Genomic DNA, 25,021 nt, shown 5'->3' on the forward strand with positions numbered 1-25,021 from the left:
ATTCTTCCGCAAATAAAATACACCTTGGAACCTTCTCTAGAACAGATCATGTTAACTCATCCATCACCAAGAAAAATGGTAAAGAGCTGAGAATTAATCCCTGTTGTATTCCCATCTATATGGAAGTGCTCTAAGTCTCCTCCCACCATTCTTACCCAAGTAAGGGTCTCGACACAAAATCAAAGTATTATGACACCTACCATAAATCCCTAGGAGGCAAGCATAAACTCAAATGAAAAGCGATAAAAGAAACTAAATATAACTAGCGGAAGCAATAGTAATATAAAAAGAGATCCATAGCGTAGATATGTATATAAAGATATAAAATATACAATAAGGACCTGAAAGTGACCAAGAAAAATGAATATATACAAAAATCAAATCTCGAACTTGATATCATCAGTACAAGAGCATCTAAAGCACATCAGTAGAGCTATATAAAACAAGTGTTTCTAATCAAAATACTAAACATCTAAGCAATACAAAATAAGGAAACAAGCAAATGTTGCTTATACTTATGAATAACTGGAAATAAATGCATATTTGTTTTACTTTGTAGTGAATATATTGATCAATTATCATCAAATATACTATTTAATTAGTTTTAGTGAGGCTTATATCTTATCAAAATAAGAAGTCAGAGGAAACACCAACAATATACCTGTAAAATTTCATTGAGGGGAGTTTGTGGAAAGTAGAGGTAAGCAAACCTTAGCACTAGTATTAATATTATTCTTCCAAAAATAAAATACACCTTGGAACCTTCTCTAGAACAGATCATGTTAACTCATTCATCACCAAAAAAAGGGGAAAGAGTTGAAAATTAAACCCTACTGTATTCCCATCTCATATGGAAGTGCTCTGAGTCTCCTCCCACCAATCTTACCTAAGTAAGGGTCTCGACACAAAATCAAATTATTATGACACCTACCATAAATCCTAGGAGGCAAGCATAAACTCAAATGAAAAGTGATAAAAGGAACTAAATATAACTAGTGGAAGAAATAATAATATAAAAAGAGGTCCATAGCTTAGATATATATATAAAGATATAAAATATACAATAAGGACCTGAAAGTGACCAAGAAAAATGAATATATACAAAAATCAAATCTCGAACTTGATATCATCAATACAAGAGCGTCTAAAGCACATCAGTAGAGCTATATAAAACAAGTGTTTCTAATCAAAATACTAAACATCTAAACAATATAAAATACGAAAAAAAGCAAGCCTCCAAACGTCAAGAGTTCATCACGATGCAATCAATGACGAACTTAGAAGGTAAGGAATTAACAAGGTGACTTGTACCAGACGTTAGTAGTATGATTATCAAATACGGGGTACTCAGTAGACATCCTATGTTTAGTGGGATTAGAAGGAAACTACATAAATATAAGAGGCACGATAGAACTATATAAGAAACAACAACTAACTAGAATCATTAAAATAAGTACCTATTGTGAAAATAACTATATGATGCAATGCATATGTGACCAATGCATAAAGTAATAAGTCCAGATAGTCGGCCGCTCGACAGACTGTCAGGGTTTTGCCCTGATTTTCTTTCCTTGTTTGAAGTTTATTTTTTTCCTTAAAGAAAAGTCAAAGCATTACCATAAATGCTTGAACTTTTTCTGAAAGGAAAATATAATATTCTTCCATAAGTTTTCGCTTGACGCCCTAATCTCCCTTCATAACCCAACAAGTGGTATCAGAGCACACGGTTCAAAGATCCGATGGTTCAATGATCTAATGCTTGAATGAGGTTGAAGACAGACTCAATTGGTTTCAAATCAATTTGTAACTAATTTGATGATAAAGAAGATTTTTGTCCAACTACATGTGGAGAAAAGATTAAAACCATATTTTCAACATTCCTGTTGTTGCATCTTTAAAAATAAAAATAAAATATTTTTAAATCATTTTTAACCCATATATTTTAAACTTTATTTTTAACAATGGCAAGCAGCAGTGATGAAGACTATGTGAAGAACGAAGATATCATGCATGTGCAGAAGATGGATCAAGTTTTGTCAAGAAAATTCAGCCAAAAGGGGAGATTTGTTAGGGTTTTACCCTGATTTTTTTCCTTGTTTGAAGTTTTTTTTTTTCTTAAAGAAAAGTCAAAGTATTACCATAAATGCTTGAACTTTTTCTGAAAGGAAAATATAACTTTCTTCCATATTTGGTTTTTTCTTTCCTTCGAGGAAAAGTTTGGAAATCTATAAATTGAAGATTCATTTTCTCATAGCATAACAGAATAGAATCCACAATGTAGTCGTTTAAGAGTCTTGTTTATGATGAGATTTTCTCCCAAACATCTTTATATTTTTCAATATTAGTTTTATCATACGTAGGTCATTTGACCGAATCATATCAATAATATATCATTAGTATACTGTTATTTGTCGTCTTATGATTTGCAATTGTAAGCTTTCGCATGACGCCTAATCACCTTCATAACCCAACACAAACTCCTTCAGAAATTCTACGCACCTGTCAAAGCTCAACTACACAAGTATTAAATGAAAAATCAAGAATTTAAACTATGGGCAACCAGAGCTCATTAACATATGCAAAAGATGCAGAAAAGTGCAACTAAAAATTATCCCTCGAACTCATAAGCAAGAGTAAAATAGTTCATCTTCCAAAGAAAACCTTAGATATTAGTAAATTTAGAAACAAATCTCCTTCAGTGTAACAACCCTTCTCATTATTTCTGAATTTTATTGATTTTTTTATTTTAATCATTTTAGTAATTTTTATTAATAAGTTATGACTTGTGGGAATGAGTGACATGATTTTGATATAAATAAATGATTATTTTATTACTAATAAAAATGAAAAAAAGTGACAAAGAAATTAGAGACAAAATGAATTTTTAAAATAGAAAAGGAAAAAGAAAAAAAGAAAATATACAGGGTTGAAACGTACAAAGTCAGAGGAAAAAAAAGAATGAGCGCAGTAACTGAGAAGAAAGTACAGAGATAAAAGAAAAGAAAGAAAGAAAAAGGAGCAAAGGGAGGAGAAATTTAAGTTTTTTTTGTCTCAAAGCGTTAAGGTAATAATTCTAGTCTTTTTCATAGATAGATAGTAGTAGTGCATGAGTCTTTTGCATTCCATTATTAAATGTTGAGACTTGAGTTGCCTCTTTTGGCCAGTGAATGTTTTATTTCTAAAATGTTCTGAGTATTTGTTTTGAGACATTGAGTTAAAACTCGCTTTTGAGTTCATTATTTGATGAGAATGTCTTCTGCTAAAAGTTGAGCCAGGCCAAGGGTTCGCTTGGGGCAAGCAATGGTTCTCGAGTGTCAGTCGCGTCCAGGGTGTAGGCTCGGGGTGTGATAGTTACTTTCAAAAAATTTATGAAGCTTTCCTTATGATATAAAATGGATTAACCATGTTCGTGATTATGATTCTTCTAAAAAGGTTTTTACTATGTTTAGCTTGGTCATGCATATCTTGTTTTTGATTATGTCCCTTATTATCATGTTTTACGTTTTCATGCATAGCCCCCATACTTAGTACATTTCATGTACTAATGCATATTTGTGCCTACATTATTTCACTAATGTAGGGCTTGACGACTCATCTACTTCTGTTCATGTCTAGGACAGTGAGCACCTGGAGATTTAAAAACTTGGTGAGTCCCCATACTCCAAGGACTGTGTCACCTTTATTGATTTCCTTATGTCTTTAATGTTTTGGATGTTGTATGTGGTTTACGGCTTACGTTCCGGTCACTACTTTGATGTGATAGATGGCTTGTCAAGACTATGTTAGACTTCTGTTCTAAATGACAAACTCTTTTATTGATATGAAATTCTTTATTCTTGTCTATTACTATGAGTATATGTATGTCAAGTGTCTTGTGTAGGTCCTCTCAGGATCTTATACATCATGTCACATCTAGGTGTACTTTGGATCGTGACACCAAGTAAAACATACCAAATCATGATAAGTTGAAGTCATAAAACATGGACCAAAGTTAATTTATTACAAGAATCGTGGCATACGTATAAAACATAAAGTATGTAGAAAACATATCTTTTGTGGGATGTTTACCGTTAACCGTCTGAGACCGTGTGAGCTATAACATGAAATGTGATGTCTTGCTCCCACACCAAAAAGAGATTTTCCTACTTGTCAAGGTAAGGACATGTTCTAAAGATTAGGTGGATCCACTATCTAGTTTCTTCTAATTGGACATCCTATAAGGCACGTAGTTCAAGGACTTTGAGAATTGCACAAATTCACTTGGTGCTAAGTAAACTACCAACAGAAATCATTTAGTCATAATATCATATGCATATTCTTTAGTCTTGAAATGGTGAGAATCTAGTAACACCAACTCAATTGTAAGACTCAAAATCATAATAATAACTCCTTTGAAATACCATAATTTCATAAAATAATCGACGTTTAAAAGACACTTAATCTAAAGCATCTAAATTATGATAATCATTTTCATCATAAAATCACACGTCATGAATTGAAGTGGCTAAATCATTGAAATCCTTAATAATGAGAATACTTCAATTAATTAGAAGTAAACCTAATTTCATAAAAACATGAGATACTTTATTCAAGAATAACCTAGAATCATAGTCACCACAATTCATTTATGCATGCAAAATTTCAAAACTCAATTCATGATCAAAGTAGACAATTAGCATGGGTTCATATGAAAGACATTGAAAACATGAAATTTGAATCCAATCATACATGATAAGATCAAATATAATCAATTAAATCAGAATTAATTAAACACATAACGAATCATATAGGAACCCTAGAAATTGGGTGAAATCATAAAGGAAAAATTGATGAGAAATCTTGGGACTCAATGGATAAAAAGGGATCCATTAAAGAAGTTTCCACATATCTTTGGTAATCGAAGCCCTAACAATTGAGTAAGAGACCTTGGAGCTTGAAGAACCCTAAAAATTCTTGAGAACTTTGGGAGAGAATTTGGAGAAGATGATTTGAGGGATTTGAGTGGATGAGAGGGAATGGAGGGATTTTGAAGGGTAAAATCAACGACGTAGTTTAAGAGTTAAAAGGATAGTAAAAGCCCCAAGTAACCCTGAACTTAAAAGTTCGCAACAAACCTACAACTCGACCTACGGTCTGTAGGAACTTCTACAAATCAACCTAGTCACTCGTAGAACCTGTTACTAGGACCAATATTATGGTCAATTTCCACGAAACCGTTCCTACGGATTGTCACAACTTCTATGGCTCGTAGGCCTCAGTCGTATAACCCAAAATCCCAGAATTACCTTCAAGTCACATCATTTTCCATGAACGCTATTCTACGACTCGTCAAATCTTCTACGTACCATCTCGCTAGTCAGTAGAAACTTATTAGATACTTGAAATTTTCCAAAATTTTAACACAGACCCTCTGACTGCATTTCTACGGATCGTAGTAGGACCTTGTATCGTTCGTAGGGGCAGGGGCGGAGCCACGTAGGCTCCAGGGTGTCCAATTGGACACCCTTCGTTGAAAAATAATACAATATATACACGTAAATTTTTGACTTTATATTGGTATATATAGCATTTGGACGCTCTGAAATAACAAAGTAAAGCGTAGTGGAGTTGGCAATACCCGTCGCGAACAAATATTACCTCCACTAACTATTTTATTTTGGAGTTTTTTCAATTAAAATTGAATTATTTCCTTAAATTTTAATACTTTTTCCTTGTGGTATAAGATTTCCTTAAATTTAATACTTTTTCCTTGTGGATTTTTTTCAATTAAAATTGAATTATTTCCTTAAATTTTAATACTTTTTCCTTGTGGAATAAGGTTTTCTTTCTCTATAAATAGGAGACTCATTCACCCAAATTATATCACGATATTTATTAAGAATAAAATCTCAATAATTCTCTCTCTATTTTTTCTTCTCTTTCTTTTATTTTATAACAACAATAACCAGCTTAATATTTTAGTTTCAAGTTTCAATGGACATGAGGAATTATTATAATAGAGTACCAAAAAAAGTTCGACTTCTCTAAGTCAACCAAATAAAAAAACAATGGTAGATCAATTAGAGATGTTGTCACATTCTTCTCAAAAACAAAGCATTGATTTAAATACTCTAGAAGTTGATCCAGCAAAAAGAACTTTAGTTATAAAAACGTTTCAAGATATGAAACCTCGTTGAGTACAGTTGTAATAATATATTTAAATTATGTTTTCAATAGTAGTTTATTTTGTCTTTATGTTAGTTTTGAATTATACAGTTGTAATTCTATTAAAAATATTATTTTATTTAATTAAATATTGCTTACCTTAATTATTTGTTTTGGTAATTTAATTCATCGTTTTTTTTTAAAAAAAAATTACTATTAAAAGTTTGGACACCCTTCATGAAATTCCTGGCTACGCCACTGCGTAGGGGACTTCCATAAAACATGCACTAATGTCAAAAATGCAACTTTCTTCCATTCTAGCTTACCCAATTTTTGAGGTGTTACAATATCTCACCCTTGGGAACATTCATCCTCGAATAGGACTTAAGCTAACATGAATAGAATAGGAAAAGAACAATGGACTCTAGCAATCCATCATGAATGCAAATCATATCAAAATGAATATAAACAAGGAGTAATCGACCCTAACCTAAAACATAACTCAAAATCAAGTTTTCATGAACATGTGTCATATGAAAACATGAGAATATCTAAAACACATTAATCTAAAAGAGTAAACACGAGGAACTAATACCTCAAGCTACAACGGAAACAGAGGGAAAGAGATGAGGAAACTTGACATAAATTGAAACATGGTGTATATATTAACACCAATAACATGAACTTATTGTGAGATAAAGATAAATCTATCTGGTTAAGTAATAAAATGATTAACTAGTTTGATAGTTAGAAAAAAAATACATTGATAATAAATTTGACAAATATGTTGGTACAAATAAACGTAGCAGCATATACTTTTTTCATTCACTTTACTTGTCATATTTTAATTTGTGTATGCTCTTTAAAAAATAAGCAATTCATATAAAAATTTTATCATAATATTCATATTAATTGATAAATGATTTGAGAAATAAACAATTAATTTCAAAGTAAAATATGAAGAAAAAATTGTATTTTCTTAATATATTAAAACTAACAAAAAATGAGAATTTATTTTTGAAATAGTAAATAAATAAAAGTAAGCCGGGAGTATGTATTGCTTCAATGTAAATATTTGTATTTTCAAACACAATAATATGCCTCAAATGCATTTAAAAAAAAAAAAAAGGAGTGTAAATGATAATATTACCCTTAGGTTGACCGAAGAACATAAAGGAGACATTATAAACGAGGAAATTATTTATTGATTTGATGTAAATACTTATATAACCGAACTCAATAATTCACGTCAAATGCCAGAAAAAAGGAGTCTAAATGACAATATTACCCTCAGGTTGACCTAAAGAAAGAACATTAAGGAGACATTATAAATTTATAATTAGTATACATGGCTAGAAGTCAAACAACCTACACCATATAAGACCTTTTATTGACTATCTCTATTTATATTTTTAAAATGGTAATTAGGAATTAAAAAACACTCAACATTAATACAAGTAATTAATATAACTTTAAAATAATTCCATATTGCTCGGATCATGTTACCCAACAAGTCAATTATAGATGCTTAATACCTAACTAAGAGAGAAACGAACACCGACCATCACAGAACAATTCAATTTATTTATTACAAACTAATAATAATTTATAGTTCTACTTAATGATAATTTAGGTTTTTTTATGAAGCCGGAGGTTTGATTTAGGTTGATGATAAAGTGAGAATACTGTTAATTCTCTTACGTAGAGTTGGTCTACAAAAATTCAAGGCTTAAATTAAATATTTTGATCTGCGTGATTTAATTCATCTAAAAATTTAAATTGATATATAGCTAAAATTTATTCATGAAAATCTTATTCAAAATATTTTTAAAAATAATTTTTTTATTTTTGATAAGTTATATATATTCATAAAAATTATATTAGATACTTATATAAGTTATTTCAAAAAAGAATAAAGCTTAGTAAGATTCCAATAGGTTAGGTTATGATTCATTTCAATTCAAGTGACTTTTAAGTAGACATTATTAAGTAAGGTCATTTTGATCCAGGTTCAATTTCGAGCTCACCATTTGACAACTATATACTAATAATTAGGGTATAGTATATCGTTTAGTAGAGTGCATTAAAAAATAATTATGTATTATTTTTGTGTAATAACGATATCTTGTTTGATATATATTTTTAATTTATGTATAACTAATGCTAGCAATATTTAGATTGAGGTATGTATAACTAATATATAAAAATCTATTATATTAGAAATGCAAGGGGTTTTAATGTAGGAATTAGCAGGGGCGGAGCTAGCATAGAGTTAGGGGTTCATCCGAACCCTCTTCGGCGGAAAATATTGCTATTTATACATGGTTAACATTGTTTTTATGTATATATAGTAGATGTCGAACCCCCTTCGATTAGTTCGTGATTTACTTCTTCAATTTTTTAACCCCCTTATTAAAAATCCTAGCTCCGCCACTGGGAATTAGCATGATCAAAGACACAATTGTCTTCCACTATATCTGTAGAGGATATTTTTATAAATAAATATTATATTTTAGAAATTATGCATAAAATACACCAAATCAAACAATTACTAGAAAAATTAGAATTAGCTACGAAATTTGTCGCTAATCGGTTGTTATTATGCTCGTAGCTAACGTAAACTTGTCCTAATTCATCACTAAATTTATTGTTTAGCTACAAAATTAATTCGTCGTTAAATTCTATAATATCAGCATTATTAATATACTTTATTCAATATTATTCTTATGCATCCTACCGAACGATTCATCGATACATTTGATTTTTAATGTGTGTTTGTTAAGTAGCTCCTCAACATGAGTATTGCACGTGCAGACTATGTTCCCTTGTAGCTGCTGGGAAAGAGCAAGTTGTGGTAATCACCTGTAATTTCCTTAATCTGTAAGGGCATTTTCAGCAACAGATATTTATAAAAACCCTTAGAGAGTTTGCCAATTTTCATTGTGCACATCTCTCTCATACATATAATTAATTTGGATGATATATATGGAAGAAGCTATGAAAATGAAGAAGGTAGTTTTAGTGTTGATGATACTATGTGCAAGTCTCCAAATTGGTTCATCTCTAATTGATGGTAATTAATCAATCCTTAATTATCCTTTTTATTACCATTTATGCATACTTTGTACATGTTGTTTTTAATAATTCAATGCTATATCTACACTACTAGAAATAAAGGTTTTTTCAATCATGAATTCATTAAAAATTTATGCTACGGAATGTGATTTTCTCATTTATTTTTCACCGAATCAGCTCACTGAGAAAATATATGGCGGGAATAGATTCTCATTGAAAAGGTGAAAAAATTCCTCTTTTTTCCGTATGAAAATATTACTTACTATTTTTTCTTTTCATATATTCAAATTCATTTTCATAATGCTAGCTAGGTCTTTTTCCTCTTTAATTTATTTTAAGAAGGATGTGGGAAAACTTTAAATTTAAATTTTTCATTTTATGTGTCTATGTCAAGCTCTTACGATTATAAAAATGTCATGACATATTTAAAAGTATTTATTCTTTTCTTTTGGATATATATAACCTATTGGAGTTGCAAGTGTTTAGAACTTGGGAGTTGTGACAATAAATTAACTTACTCCTTGTTAGAGTACCATTTTGCATGAGTTATTATTAGTTGTCAGCAATCTTTGGGCACCAAGTTCGCAAATGTCACTCAATGCTCCAACTCACAATTAATAGTTTTAGAGTGGGTTAGTCGATTAAAAATAGTTCATAAATATGATAGCTAAAATTAATTTTATAAATAAATAATTACATATTATTTTTTATATAGAAATATTGAAATTAATTAAGAAGTTAGTGTTTTCGGTATAAACGTGTTTATAAGCGCTCTTTTATGTAAAAATGACTGAAATGTCCTTGAATCTATTTACCAATAATATAAATTGGAAAGTATTTTCATATAAAAAAGGACAAATAATGAAAATATTCTAAACACTTTTTTTGTTACCAAATGCATACACACAAGAGTGATGATGGATCCTCACTTCGGGGCGGAACTAGTAAGGATGTAGGGTTCATCTGAACCCCTTATAATAAATGTTGAATCTATTTGACTTTTTCGTATGTTCACTTTTTTATATTTTGAACTTCTTAATAAAAATTCTGATTCCGCCACTGCCCTCACTCTATTGTTTTCTAACTTATACCAGGATTATTACCAAATGGCAACTTCGAGCAAGGTCCAAAACCATCACAAATGAAGAACACAAGAGTAATAGACCCTCATGGTATACCTCATTGGGAACTCTCAGGTTATGTAGAGTACATAAAATCAGGACAAATGCAAGGTGACATGTTACTTCCAGTACCACAAGGGGATTATGCTGTTAGGCTAGGTGAAGATGCTTCACTCAAAACCAAAGTCAGAAATGTCACAAAAGAGACATTTTACTCCCTATCTTTTGTGTTTGCTAGGACTTGTGCTCAAGAAGAGAGACTTAATGTGTCAGTGTCACCTAATAGTGAACCAAAAGATTGGGGAATGTTGCCATTACAAACAATGTATAGTAGTGATGGATGGGATACTTATTCATGGGGTTTTTTGGCTGAGGCTAATGAGATTGATATTGTGCTACATAATCCTATTGCTCATGAGAAGGACCCTGCTTGTGGACCACTTATTGATTTTGTTGCTCTCAAGGCTTTGAAAACAACACATAGACCAAAAGGTATAATTAACTCCTCCCATTCATTACATTGTCAATTTTACTATTTATGTGACATTATTCGAGTTTAAAAACTCAAACAGATTTTTCCTTTAATCATGAATTTTTCATATACTCTATCTGTTTTATTTGGCGTGGAGTTTAAGAAAGAAAGAAAGACTTTTGAAACTTGTGGTTTAAAATAAGTGACATGTGTTTGTGTGGCTATAAATCATTTCATTAATGATAAAATAGACATTTTAAAGTTAAATTATTGTATTTAATATAGAAATGTATCATTCTTTTTGGGACTGACTAAAAAGGAAAGGGAGTCAGTCATATAAACTAGGATAGAAGGTGTACTACTTTTTAATATTTTGAATGTTAATTATTGTAACTTATAATTATTTTTGTGTAATTCTTAAATATGTAAATTTTATTTCAAAAAACTTATATTATGTATCTAAATTTACGGTCAAAATTAAAAATTTAGACTCACCAAAATATTCAACTTGCTTTAGACACATGTATAGTTCAAGTTCTTCTGAAACTTGTGGTTCTAAATCTATTATAAAATTTACATCGGTTATAATTAAATATTTTTCATTTATTAACGATAAAATGAAAGTTTAAATTAAATTATTTTCAAATTTAGAAAGATGCCAGTCTTTATTTGGACGAAAACTAAATGGTACCATGGTATGCACATGCACTTATTATTTAATCTACATTATCTTTCAATACCTATTAAATAAAGTTACCCATAACTACTGAGTTTTAAATGATCAGATTGTGTAAATACTTTCCATACGTCAGTGTACAAAATTTAAACTCTAGTTACATAAATGTATGCAGACAACATGTTGAAGAATGGAAACTTTGAGGAGGGTCCATACATCTTCCCTAACACAACTTGGGGAGTCCTAATTCCTCCCAACATAGAAGATGATCATTGTCCATTGCCTGGATGGATAGTTGAATCTCTCAAGGCCGTAAAATACATCGACGCCGATCACTTCATGGTGCCCGAGGGCAAACGAGCCATCGAGCTAGTCGCGGGACGAGAAAGTGCAATAGCACAACAAGTGATCACCAAAGCTGGAAGAATTTATGATCTCACATTCTCAGTTGGAGATGCTAACAATTCTTGTGAAGGGTCTATGGTTGTTGAGGCATTTGCTGGCAATGTTGCATTACAATTTAAATATGTGTCTAAAGGCAAAGGTGGGTTCAAACGTGCTAAGCTTAGGTTTACAGCAACGTCTCAACGCACTAGGGTTAGGTTCTTGAGCTCGTATTATCATATGAAGAGTGACAACTCTGGCTCTTTGTGTGGTCCTGTGGTCGATGATGTTAGGTTAGTCAGCGTTCGCAATCCACGTATCCCATAGGCCAATTAACTACGTTATGTGTGTCTCTTTTTTAATTTGGTTTGTGATCTGTTCATATCGCTCTACGAAATCATGAGCTATATGATATATTAAGTGTAATATTATTATAGTGCAATTGTTACTTTTACATGTTACACACGCAAGAGATTTATATTATTTGGTGTTTCAATGTCACGTCTTATATGTACTTATCAAAATTTCAAGATATCAAATGAAGTTATGTTAGTCTATTTATCCCACGAAATATTTGTCACCTCCCACCAACAACAGATACCAGGCTATCCACTGTATTAACTAATTAATCTTGTGAAGTGGAATAAGGATAAGAAATAGAAAAACAGATAGGTGAAAGAATATCTGAGCATATATTAGAATTAGATAGTATAACACTGATGATATGTAAAGAATTTGAGCATCAAATCTAAAACTTAAAGAGAACTAGTGTGGAGAAATTATATTCATGACAAACAGAAACCATCATTTTATAGTTAAAAGTCCTTGTGAAAAAGACTTTTATAATATTCAATAACCTAAAACTTTAGGTCGTTTGGTTGGAAACAAGTTATCCCAAAATAAGTTATTCCACCATCCAAAACAGGCAAAAGTCTATCTCCTGGTGACTTCAGAAAAAGAAGGGGAGGGGGTCGCATTGGAATTCCAATAACAGAGATTTATTATAGACGATACTGTAAATAGTACAGCGGTTATTCATTTTCCCCTCAAAAGAATAGCTCCAAGTGGCTGATCTATTGTCTAGAGTCTACATTGTATATAACACTGATAATTCAAATCATTGGGCAATAATATCATTATTCCTTGTGCCCCCATCACATACAGTACACAAAAGGAAATGCTCACGATTAGTTCACGTAGTGTGATTTGAATGAAATCAGTTGACAACATCAAGGACCAATTTGCGAGATTTCAGGACAGACCATCTCAGGCGACGGTAGTAAGCTGCTTGGAGAAGTGCAAGTGATAAGACGAATATCCATTTGAAACCCATCTGTAGGAATTATAATACCCAAGAGGTCAGAAAAATCATTTAATGGCACATTCAACTGTCAATGAGGATCCAATATCAGTTCAACATGCAAAATGCTGCGGCCGAGTATAGTAACTAGCATACTGCAGGAGAAGGACCAAATGGAAGATTGCGACTTACCAGCTTTCTCTCTTCCATTTCTGGTTCAGCAGCCCATGACAAGAACGACACAACATCTTTTCCCATCTGCACAGTGAGAGAAAAATTACTTCCATCTCTTTATAATGGATCAACAAATAAAGAAGAAAGAGAGCAAGACATATTACTTGTGCCTCAGTTGCAGGTATACCATCTTCATACTCAACAGCACCATCATTAAGCATTTTAGGCATCGCTATAGCTCCACCAGGGAAGTAAGGGTTATAGTGAAGACCTTCCCTAATCTACAATAAGAGTTGAGAAGTTATTATGGTTCGCAGACTTCCAATAGAAAATTGTGATAACAATAAGTTAGTATTGAACAGTTTCATTATTAGGTACACAACCAATTAAAAATGGAGCATATCTCTTCATAATTACATCTTCAGATGTACACTATTTTTCTGTTGATGCTTCCCCTATTCTAAACAAACAAAAGATGGTCAAAACCAAAAGAAGTCTGAGGGGAAGAAATTACCGAGACACCAGCAGGAGGGTCCCGGTAGCCAGTTAGAAGAGCGAAAACATAGTTTTGACCGTTATGCCGGGCCTGAAAGAAGAAAGAAAATCAGGCAATGCAGATAAAATATAGCTGAAAGAAGAGGACCAAGGCAATACCTTAGTGATAAGACTTAGATCAGGAGGATAAGCCCCACCATTTGCAAACCTTGCAGCTGCTTCATTTGCGTAAGGCTGTGGAAAACGATCACTCAACTTCCCAGGGCGGGTGAACATCTCACCCTCATCATTAGGGCCATCAACCACCTCAATCTCTGCTGCCATGGCCTTAGTTTCTTCTTCAGTGTATGCAACACCAACAAGATCACGGTAGGAAATTAGTGACATTGAGTGGCAGGATGCACACACTTGCTGGTAAACCTGATGACCTCGACGTATCCTGTCAGGCAAATAAAGGTGTTAAACTGAATGGGGTATCCATTTCATTGAAGACTCATGCTCGAATTTAGTTTTGGATAAACAAAAGGTTGAACTGTTATTCTGTAGCCTCCAATGAACTTTAATTATCATGTGGCAGCATAGCATATACTCACGAAGCATGATCATAAGAGCTGAGAATGCCTTCATGAGGCCAAGGATAGCTCGGACACTCTAAGCCATGTTCGGCCTCATCAGAATAAGCAACTCCTGCAAAGCTAAGTAGCCCAGAGACTCCAGCACCAACCACTGCAAATGCTCTGAAAGACTTTAACCCAGCAGATCCAAAACCATCTGAGTCATGCTTTGAAACAAATAACAAAGTAATTTAATCAGCTGTAAATTATTCCATGATCATATAATTTATAGACCATACAATGCTAATGCAAAGGATTCAACAGAACACACTTAGTGATAAAAACTTTAATGGCTCAGAGTCATTAGCATATGTTAATATAACACCAAAAAGAAAGAAAAAAGGCAATTAAAGGGTACATTACAATTGTTTATACCCTGCACCACTAGGATACACATTATTTTACTCGTATTAGAGGTTCACCTGTATGATGGCTCTCCCAATAAGCAATTTCGCTCCTTGTGGGATCAGGGATGAAAACCATAACATATGGCATGAGAAACTAACTATGCATAGTTTACATCCTCATAGATATATGAATTAGTAGTTATATGAATGACACTCTCAATTATATTCACCAAAGAAATATGGGATCTGAAGAATCAAATCATGTAAACCAAACTGGGCAACAATAAGTCTGCCAAGGGATTCACAAAACTGATAGTGAAATTTTACGATGTCTACTGACACGGTTGAACCATCTACCACTCTGCATTGTTTTTCACTCTTTCTGAAATGGTTAGGATTGTATTCAAAACAGCACTAAGAGTGTGCTGGGAACTCTGCACAATGTGTCAAAGTATAATGATACAAAAGTACATCACATCCTTAAACATGTAGGGATTCCAGTAGCTCTATTAAAACAAAAAGTTGCTAGCCTTTATCTTCTGGATGGAACTGTATTTGTCTTCGAAACATCTCAAGTTCCTCTTCACCACTCTTATTTAATATTTTCTTGTGAAACTAATGATGTCCAGATTGTAAGACAAATAGGTACTAGTCTCTGCCAGGGGTAAATGCAGCGCTGACTTCACATTTATTCTTATGGCAGAACCACCAACAAGAAAATGGAAATCAAGCTCTTTAGTTTCAGTTTGAGATATTGAAACATGGTCAAGTAGCTCTTCTACCACACATCGAGATCCATCATTGCTTTCTCTAGCTAACTATAGGAATACATGAAATATCTTGTAGTATCAGTAGTGTTAGTTTGGCTGCATATTAAGCACTCAAAGAACCAGGTTCTTTGAACAACTATGCGAGAAGGTAATTTGCAGAAAGTATATTAATACAAGTATTTAACGTGGAAAACTCACTTCCCTTAGGAGTCAAAAACCATGATCCAATTCTCCACTATCGTTTCAGGTTTGCAACTGCCCTTCTAGCCTAAGCTTCTTTTATGATACCAGCAGTATCTAAGTAATATTTGATAGTACAAAATTAATAATCAAGGACACCAGAAGAGCTAACTATTTGTACTACAAATATAAGCATGATGAAATCACATGCCACAATAAACTAGAAGTTTATTAATATGAAATTCATGTCATAGTAAACCTGAAGCTTACTAAAAGAAATAGCACATATAATTGTAAATTTTCACTAGAACCTTTCTTTTACCTGGACATTCAAGGGGGAGTGTTGTAAAATAAGGGTGGATGCCCATGTATGAGACCCACCCATTTATGGCCTATTTTCACTTACCCAATCATTCTCCTTCTTGGTGGCCAAGAAACAAGTTTGTTTCTTTAACTTTGGCTATAAATAGCCTTTTCAAACGAACAAAAGAAACACAAGAACAGATTGTTCTCTTCCTCTCTCAACTTTTTGTTAATTTAGTTTATCACTATCATTTGTTGGTTATAAAATAAATACAGAAGTGATAAACTAAATTAACAAGAAGAGGGAGAGAGGGAGAGAACTATTCTTAACAAAAGGGAGAGAGTAAGAAAAAAATTTGGTCTTGTATTTCTTTTGTTCGTTTGAAAAGGCTATTTATAGCCAAAGTGAAACCAAGAAGTAAGCATTAGTGGGTCCCATGAGCATCCATATCTTTTACAACACTCTCCCTTGGATGTTCATGTAAAAGAAAAGTTCTAGTGAAAGGACAAGTATATATAGTTATACTTAATACGCATTGTTTGCTGCCCCACTAAATATCTTACCAAGAAAACCCAAAGGGATAAAAACCTTGGTTAAGAAAATAAGAGTACAACGCGTATTGTACTCCCACGAATAAAGACCACAATACAGATGGTTAAGTCTTCGCATCCCAATCTTGCGTACCATCTTCTCAAAAGTTGAAGTTGGTAAGGATTTGGTGAATAAATCCACTGGATTATTACTTGAACGGAAATGTTGCACATCAACGTCACTGTTCTTCTGGAGATCATGTCTGAAGAATAATTTTGGTGAAATGTGTTTCGTTCTATCTCCTTTTATGAACCCTCATTTTAATTGGGTTATGTCTACAGCATTGTCTTCTAGTAAGATTGTGGAAACCTTAATATCATACTCCAGACTACATTTTTCTTTGATAAAATGTATCACTAATCTCAACCATACACATTCGCTGTTTGTTTTATGAATAGCTATTATCTCAGCAAGATTTAGAGAAATGGCAACAATAGACTGCTTCATGGATCACCATGATATAGCAGTTCCCCTATATGTGAACATAAGGTCCAGAAGGTCATCCATTTACAGAATAGCAAATCAAATGCCAGACGTGTTTACTGATTTGAAAAGGATAACTAAGTCACATATTCGAGCAGAGAATTGCCTATCCAAATTGATGTTCCAATAGGACCATCTACTAGTGTCAGAGCTTCTGAATCTTCAACACATCTGAAGTGTGGTACACCATTGGGTTCAAAGGATAAAAATCCTAGAAAAAAAAGCGCGAAAAATGATCATATGACACCATAAAAGAATCTCATTAAGAGATTCAAGATTTGATTAATCTTGATATTCCTAAAGAAATCAATGAACTCGAGACTGAAATGAATAAAGAACTACCAAATTTTACTGGTGATTGGATAAACTGAATCGATTGAAAATTATGGTGGATAAAGTTTTTGCATATAACGTTGCAATAAATAATATGCAAGACATTGAGGATCTTGAACCTCTATCTGTCAAAGAATGTCGGCATAGATGTGATTGGCCAAAATGGCAAGATGCAATTCAATTAGAATTGAACTCACTTGCTAAATGTGAGGTTTTGGGACCAGTAGTCCAAACGCCTAATGATTTAAAATCAGTTGGCTATAAATGAGTCCTTGTGCGAAAAAGAAATGAGAAAAATAAAATTGTAAGATACAAGCCATGCCTTGTTGCGCAAGGATTCTTTCAAAGACCCAGTGTTGACTATGAGGAAACATATTCACTGGTTATGGATGCGATAACTTTTTGATATCTCATCAATTTAGTTCTACATGAAAAGCTTGAAATACACCTAATGGATGTGGTTACAGCTTCATAATGAAATTTATATTAAAATCCTAAATAGGATTTAAAATTCCTGAAGCATATAGTTCAAAGTCTCGAGAAATACTCAATCAGATTACAAAAATTATTATACAGTTTAGAACAATCAGGGTGCATGTGGTATAATCACCTCAGTCCGTAATTGATAAAAGAAGGTTATATAAATGATGTCATTTGTCCTTATAATTTTATTAAGAAAAAAACATTAGAATTTGTTATACTTGTTGTTTATGTTGATGACATAAATCTCATTGGAACTCCAAAAGAGGTCCAAAAAGCAATTGAGTATCTAAAGAAAGAATTTGATATATCTTGGAAAGAAAAAACGTAGTATTGGTCTGCAAATTGAACATTTAGCAGACGGGGTCTTTATCCATCAATCTGCCTATACTGAGAAAATTTTGAAACGATTTTACATGGACAAGACACATCCATTAAGTACTCCAATTGTTGTCCGTTGTTCGATCACTTTAAGTAAAGATCCGTTTCAACCTCAAGAAGAGAATAAGGAACCTCTTGGTCCTTTAGTACCACATCTTAGTGCAATTGGTGCACTTACGTATCTTGCTAATGCTACAAGACTTGACATAGTGTTAATGTTAATCTATTAACAAGATATAGTTCTTCCCCTACACAGAGACATTGGAACTAAATTATGGGCGGGAGGAGGGTTTGGGAAAGAGGGGGCCTTTGGGAAAGAAGGGAAAGGGACCCACCAATAAGGTGTAAAGTGCAAGGGCCCCAATGCCTTATAAGGCGTGTGGGGCCATGCGCCATCCTGTTGACGTTTATTTCACATCTGTTAAGGGACAAAAGCCAAGGTCTGGGGGGCTGCGCCTTTGCCCCTTTGGTTTCTTCCACAATTTGTTTGCCCTTTTGGCAAAAAATTTTGCCCTTTAGGCTCTAGACTCATCAATCAACTACATCTCAATCACAAACTACTTGGATTGTCTACATGAATCCTGTATATACATTGCACCCTATTCCCAACATTAACAAATGGCTTGACGTATACGGTAAATTCCCCAAATATCCCCTGTATTCATGTACTAGTATACAAGGTTGTAACAAAAAATAACTAGTGTAATCCCACAAGTGGGGTCTGGTGAGGATAGAGTGTATGGAGACCTTACACTACTTCATACCAATAGAGAGGTTGTTCTTGATAAACCCTCAACTTGGATAAAACATTTCTAATGTAAGTACTACAACAACAAATCTTAATCCCACCTAATTCAAATCCCCTAAATGATCCTTTGTTTCCACTGAGTTTTAGCATTCAACTGTGGGACATATATAGAAATACCTTAAAGGTGGAAGTCTTAAGCACATTGCTGGCATTTGAAAGCTTGCTTTCGTCTCTGTGAGCTGCTCTCGTGATGAAACGATTAATTCTTCCAAACCCTGAATTTAGAAACAAATAAAGCAACAAACTTTACAGTTTCAGGGGTAAATGATGAGCAAAATTTGACGAAACTAATAAAATGTAAGGAAATCCATGAATAGTGATGAGTTTATACCATCGAGCCCTATCCTGATCTTCTTTCCGAAACCTGTTTAAAGAAATCATAAGATTTAGCTCATTTTCTACTCAATCAATCAATCAACAAAAATTTAATACCAAACTAGTTGAGATCTCTATGAATAAAATCCAAATCCAGATATGATAAAAAGGACGTACTCATTATTTAACGAGACAGAGAGAGAGGAAACTATGCAGAGGGAAATGGTGTAGCGTTGCAATGGCTGCACTGTGTTTAGGAGAAGAAATTGTGGTGTGGGAGGGAGAAGCACGTGTGGCTCAGATCATCCTGAGAATAAAAAAATCAGGAATTTGTCCAGTCATCGTCCTGGGTGGCCTAGCTCCAGTCAAATTCGGGTTTGCTAATTTTAGCTGGATATACTTTTTGACACCAATTTATTTTTTAGATAATGATCTAAAAAACTTTATTAGAAAATGTTAGATTATGAGCAAGTTATTATAATGTAAGACAAGAGACTAATATTTTATCTCTAAGGTTAAAAAATATAATGAGCAAATATTTGATTTGAATCTAACGTAATTTATAAAGGTAATTTTTTCATACAACATTAGATAAGATTTTGGTAGAGTTTTAGAAAAGCATACGCAAGGTAGATTTGGAGTGGCTAACTTATCGTTTTAATGTCATCTTTAAGATAACGAAGATGTGTGAAGAACAAAGGTAGAGTAGGATGATTTTGTTGTACAAGAACAATGATGATATTCAAAATTGCAACAACTGTAGGGAAATAAAAATGCTAAGTTATACTATGAAAGTGTGGGGTGGGAGTGGGGGAGATGAGGGTAAGGATAGGTGTGTTAATTCTTGAGAATCAGTTTGGATTCTTATCGAGGTCGATCTACAACGTTAGAAGCCATCCACTTTGCGCGGTGACTCGTAGAGCAATATAAGGAGAGAAAGAGAGATTTGCATATGGTATTCATTAACTTTAGAGAAGGCTTACAATAAAGTTCAGAGAAAGATTCTATGAAGATGCTAGGAGGCTAGAGGTATAGATATGACTTACACGTGGATAAGCTATGACATATATGATTAAGTCAAAACTAGTGATGGGAACAATGGAAAGAGACTCAAAGCACTTCTAGTCATGATGGGGATGCACCATGAATCGACTCATACTCCATTTCTTTTCACAATGATTATAGATAAACTCTGAATTCTTGTGTGATAGAAAGGTACTGTAATAAATTAAAAGGTAAGTTCTATATAATGGTGACTAGACTGACTATGTTATATGGGGCATAACATTGACCATTCAAGAACTCTCATGTTCAGAAGATGAAAGTCATGGTTATGAGGATGTTGAGGTAATATGTGGGCATACTATGAGAAATAAGATTAGGAATGAAGATATTCGAGACAAGGTAGGAGTGACCTCCATGGTGGACAAAATGAGGAAATTGAAATTGAGATAGTTTGTGTAACATCCCAAAAATTTCTAAGCTAAAGCCCGAACCATTCTTTAATTGCATGTAAAATCGTATCTTGTGATTCTTAAATCTCTCATATGTGTAAAGTTCAATTCGTTAGAGTTCGAATGGATTTGGATATGACTTAAGGTCACAAGAACCCTCTAACACAAAGTTGAGTTGAAAGCTTTATTACCGATTAAGTTTTGACATAAGATTCTACTTAGATCAACTTCAAACAATCAGATCTCCTAGCACATAATGAAGTAGGTGGCTGATAGAATAACGCTATCAAAGAAACTTAATCCAGTTCTAAGAGTCAACGATCGTTAGTCAGTATATAACCCAACTAATTGGGTTGGGATCGTTCCCACAGGGAGTGGTTTGAGAATCAAGAGTTAAGCACAAATATGTTCAAGTCAATCATAGGTAAAAACATTTACGAATAAAAGCATATTTCAAATTTAGGGTGACACAAGTGTCAAATAACAAGGGGGGGGGGGTTGATTGTAATTGTTTTATTTAGGAAAATATATTTGGACTGGTTTAAGAGTCGCCACTTAATTTTTTGAGAAAAATCAAGAAAAATTGATTTTCAATAGATTAAAACAGGAAATCAATTGAAAATACTTAGAGGGGGTTCGGGGGTTCATATTAGTGTTCTAGGAAGGGTTTTAAAGCACCTAGAACACCCGCTAATGCGGTTATCCGACGATTACTTATTTGGCTAAATTAACTGTAACTTAGTTTGAATTGCAAAATTGAACTATTTTGTAGGTAGAACTATTTTTTAAAAAAAAATAAAGGGAAGTATTGACCTATGATCTAAGTGAGATACTTCTCGAAATTTATTATTTTAAGTCTTTTGAAAGATGATCGATTTAGCTAATTTGTTAAAACAAAAGAAGCGTCGTTCGGGGATTTGAATTGTTGACCTTAAGATCAATGACAAATATTAGCAAGTAAGGAGGCATAATAAAACAAAGAGAGAGAGAGAGAGAGATTTGGGCCCAAATTCGGTTTCTGTCCGCCTGGATCAGTATTTGGGCCTATTTCATTTTGGGCCAAAGGCCCATTTGAGTGGCACCTGTCAAAATTAAGAGAGATAATTTCCTTTGGGCCTTTGACCCATTCTTCACCTGTCCTAAACTCCTAATAGGATATTAATAATTAAAAGACAAGGGTTTGGACCCCCAAAATAACAAAAATACAAATTTAAATAATAAAGATCGGGCCCTTGGCCCAATCTTTTCAACTCTTAATTTCTTGCACGTCTTTCAGCTCCGAGGCCTGTTTGTCAATTTTAGTGTTGGTCGACTCGAAAAGAGGAGGAATTTGAGCCTTTACAGCTCTTTCGAAATGCAAAACTCAGGCAGATTTCACGATAAACTCAGGTGGATTTCACATGCAACAAAAAATGAGGAGGTAAGGATTAATAAACAATAAGAAAATATAATATACTCAAAACAAATCATAGCCGTCATTAGATAAAATATAGCAAATAACCATATCAAATTGAAATGACACAGATCTAGATAAAAGATACCAGCTCCAAAGGCAATGAAGACCTATCATACTAAAGATAAAGTGACGATTATTTAAATTACCATTTTTTTCCATTTAAAATCCACAGCAGACAAATACTGACCAGCTTATCTTATGGGCAAATATGCCAATAGAGAATGATGACCACTAAACTCAAATACTCAAATTTAGTCACATTATAAAGGACCCCACAACTTAAGGAGGTAATTAAGAAGGCACATTGATTATTTCCACCAACAAATTAATATGAGGACTAATACACATGAACAACGAATATATATATATATATATATATATATGAAAGAAAAATATGTCATACTCCTAGATAACAGAGAGAACACATAAACTGTATTAAAATTCACCCTTAAAATAATAGTAACGTTAATGAAAACCATATTTTGATTGGGCTGAACAACCAAGCATTTATAAATAGACTAGTAATCCTAATTGTTTTAAGAGTTATTAATGGAAAGAAAAGAACCACGTTAATTGAAATAATATGAAAATTTTATGAGCAATCTGCTTCTTCCAATATATTATATTTACATTTTATATTATTAAACTATATTATAAAGCAGGCAAAAATAATCATTTTCTCAATGCAAGCTCTAGATGTTTGCAATCAAAATAGTGGACCCTTTAATAATATAAAATAACGTAAAGTAGCACCTGTCAATTCAAACTTTATTTTGATTTAACACATATATGATATATAGAGGTCATGTATTAAATTTTTTTTTGTTAAATACTACAGCAACTATATTTGAAGCAGTAAAGGGAGTCATGGACATTAGGAAGATTACCAAGTATTTCTAAAACACTTTAAACATTTAAGTGTAAATAGCCCTAACACCATTCCTAAATCTACCATCTCAACACATTAGCTATGATGTACCAAATAGTAATACTGACAGAAGTATACAGAAGAGCCTTATGAACAACAAATTTCTTCATTAGAAAAGCTGATAATCTGAACCGAAAACTTATGGACATGAAACAATTCGAATCGAACTTTTATCAAACTAAACAAATCAGACATGGAATAAATGATTCAAAACATAAGCATATTTAGACAAATTAATATGTGAAACACACTTAATATCAGAGGAAATTCAAACGGAGACTCAAACCACCCTAAGGAAACAAAATGAGAACTAGAAAGACACCGACTAGTGTAGAAAGACTAAATCACTAAAACTTTCAATGTACTAATAAACCGAGTCACATAAATCGATCAATTAATCAAAACCTCATATAAGGAGCTAGAACATGCGAAAGAGTGTCTGGAGTTTAAACTATAATTCTGAAATTGAAGCACAAAATCAAACGAAAAGCAATTACCTTCTTTGGAGCAGCGTCACTAAGACAACACGAGCGGAGGAGCAACGACTTCTACCAATGACGGAACTACGACAAACTTCGGCGAACGATGAACAAGCTAGAAACTCCTTCGTGCCTATATGCTATACTCGAAATAAACTACTGTGTAAACTATATTTCTATTCCCCTTTCTATATGTTTTTTTGACTATTTTTCCCAAACCTTTTCAACTTTTTCTTTTCTTTTCTTTTTTCGTTCCCCTCCCCTTCTAAAAATGAACAGAACCTCTTCATATAAAGGGAAATTAGGGTAGATATTAGGGGGGAAACGGATACAAATTGGGGCAAATTCGCATTTCAAACTTCAAAAAAAAATTTCACCATTAGGGGCAAACATACTTTTCTGAGATCTTCAACCCCATTCCGGAAGAGGAAATGGGGGACATCTGCGTGCTGCTGGAAACGTACGATTTGAAAGGGATATAGAGGAAGACAACAAAATTGTACTCTGTATGCGCCTAAGTAGATGGTTTCCGTCTATTTCAACGTTGCTGGGTTTGTTCTCGGCTGAAAAAGGAAGAATGAGGCAAAGTGGGGTCGCGCGTGGTATTGCTGCTGTTGTTATTATTTTATGTTGTACGTATGGTATGTATTGTTGGTGTACAGCTGGTGGGTATTTTTTTTTTTTAATTGTTGTTGTACGTAAAGTTGGTATTGTTGTTGTATTGGATTGGGCATATATGTGGGCCAGGGGTAATTTGTTTTGTTATAAGTGTGTAATGTTGGGTTATGTATTGCATGGTATTGTGGGAAAAGAAAGTGGGTTGGGAATTGGAAGTAAGAGTTGGGTGGGCTGGGAATGGAATTGGGCTGAAAATTATTGATAAAATAGCCCAAAACTTGGTCTCAAGTGGGTTTAAGGTAGGTAAGGATATAAAAATTAGAACCAATTGAAGTTAAAAATTTAGCCGATTTGAATTTAATTGATGAATTCGGCCAAAGTTTTAAATAAGATGAATTAGTACAAATTAATTAATGAGCTTCTTAATTTCTAACAAAATAAAATAACCAACTTAATTATAAACTAAATTATTTAAAATATAAACTACTAAACTAACTAACCAAATATTTGAGTAGAACTAAAATCTTTTGAGGCGATTTTTGAATATTCATAAAATGTACTAGTTATATGTGTAATTATATAAAAGAAATATATATTATTTAAAACTCGCAGAAGTAGCAAATCTATTTAAAATAACTT

The 25,021-nt window shown here is 33.0% G+C and overlaps 2 protein-coding genes across 5 annotated transcripts in view; one reads left to right on the forward strand and one right to left on the reverse strand.

Moving 5' to 3' along the window:
* The first annotated feature begins 9,094 nt into the window (after positions 1–9,094).
* Positions 9,095–12,258, forward strand: LOC125862310 (uncharacterized). The gene is made up of 3 exons (XM_049542359.1): positions 9,095–9,217; positions 10,314–10,832; positions 11,664–12,258. Exons 1-3 carry the CDS (start codon positions 9,121–9,123, stop codon positions 12,197–12,199), a joined length of 1,152 nt encoding a protein of 383 aa, XP_049398316.1. The 5' UTR covers positions 9,095–9,120; the 3' UTR covers positions 12,200–12,258.
* Positions 12,259–12,854: 596 nt separating this feature from the next.
* Positions 12,855–25,021, reverse strand: part of LOC125862319 (cytochrome c1-2, heme protein, mitochondrial-like) — a 924,866-nt gene continuing 912,699 nt past the window's right edge. For 3 of the 4 annotated variants that reach the window (XM_049542370.1, XM_049542368.1, XM_049542369.1), the window contains exons 2-9: positions 19,464–19,496; positions 19,250–19,347; positions 14,435–14,622; positions 14,001–14,280; positions 13,861–13,932; positions 13,511–13,627; positions 13,365–13,430; positions 12,855–13,205 (exon numbers count right to left, since the gene is read on the reverse strand). In XM_049542370.1, coding sequence (XP_049398327.1) covers positions 13,089–13,205; positions 13,365–13,430; positions 13,511–13,627; positions 13,861–13,932; positions 14,001–14,280; positions 14,435–14,622; positions 19,250–19,347; positions 19,464–19,496 — 971 coding nt within the window. In that variant the 3' untranslated portion in view covers positions 12,855–13,088. Of the gene's footprint in view, positions 13,206–13,364; positions 13,431–13,510; positions 13,628–13,860; positions 13,933–14,000; positions 14,281–14,434; positions 14,623–19,249; positions 19,348–19,463; positions 19,497–19,624; positions 19,799–25,021 lie in introns of those variants that run through there. The other variant, XM_049542367.1, reaches the window with a different exon arrangement.

Source organism: Solanum stenotomum, chromosome 4 (assembly GCF_019186545.1).
Source record: "Solanum stenotomum isolate F172 chromosome 4, ASM1918654v1, whole genome shotgun sequence".
Taxonomy (NCBI): domain Eukaryota; kingdom Viridiplantae; phylum Streptophyta; class Magnoliopsida; order Solanales; family Solanaceae; genus Solanum; species Solanum stenotomum.

Excerpts from the sequence above, each read along its gene's own strand:
- LOC125862310 (XM_049542359.1), top strand. The coding sequence starts at position 9,121 with ATGATATATATGGAAGAAGCTATGAAAATGAAGAAGGTAGTTTTAGTG. Across the intron at positions 9,218-10,313 it reads TGGTTCATCTCTAATTGATG|GATTATTACCAAATGGCAAC; the intron begins GTAATTAATCAA and ends AACTTATACCAG. Across the intron at positions 10,833-11,663 it reads AACAACACATAGACCAAAAG|ACAACATGTTGAAGAATGGA; the intron begins GTATAATTAACT and ends AAATGTATGCAG.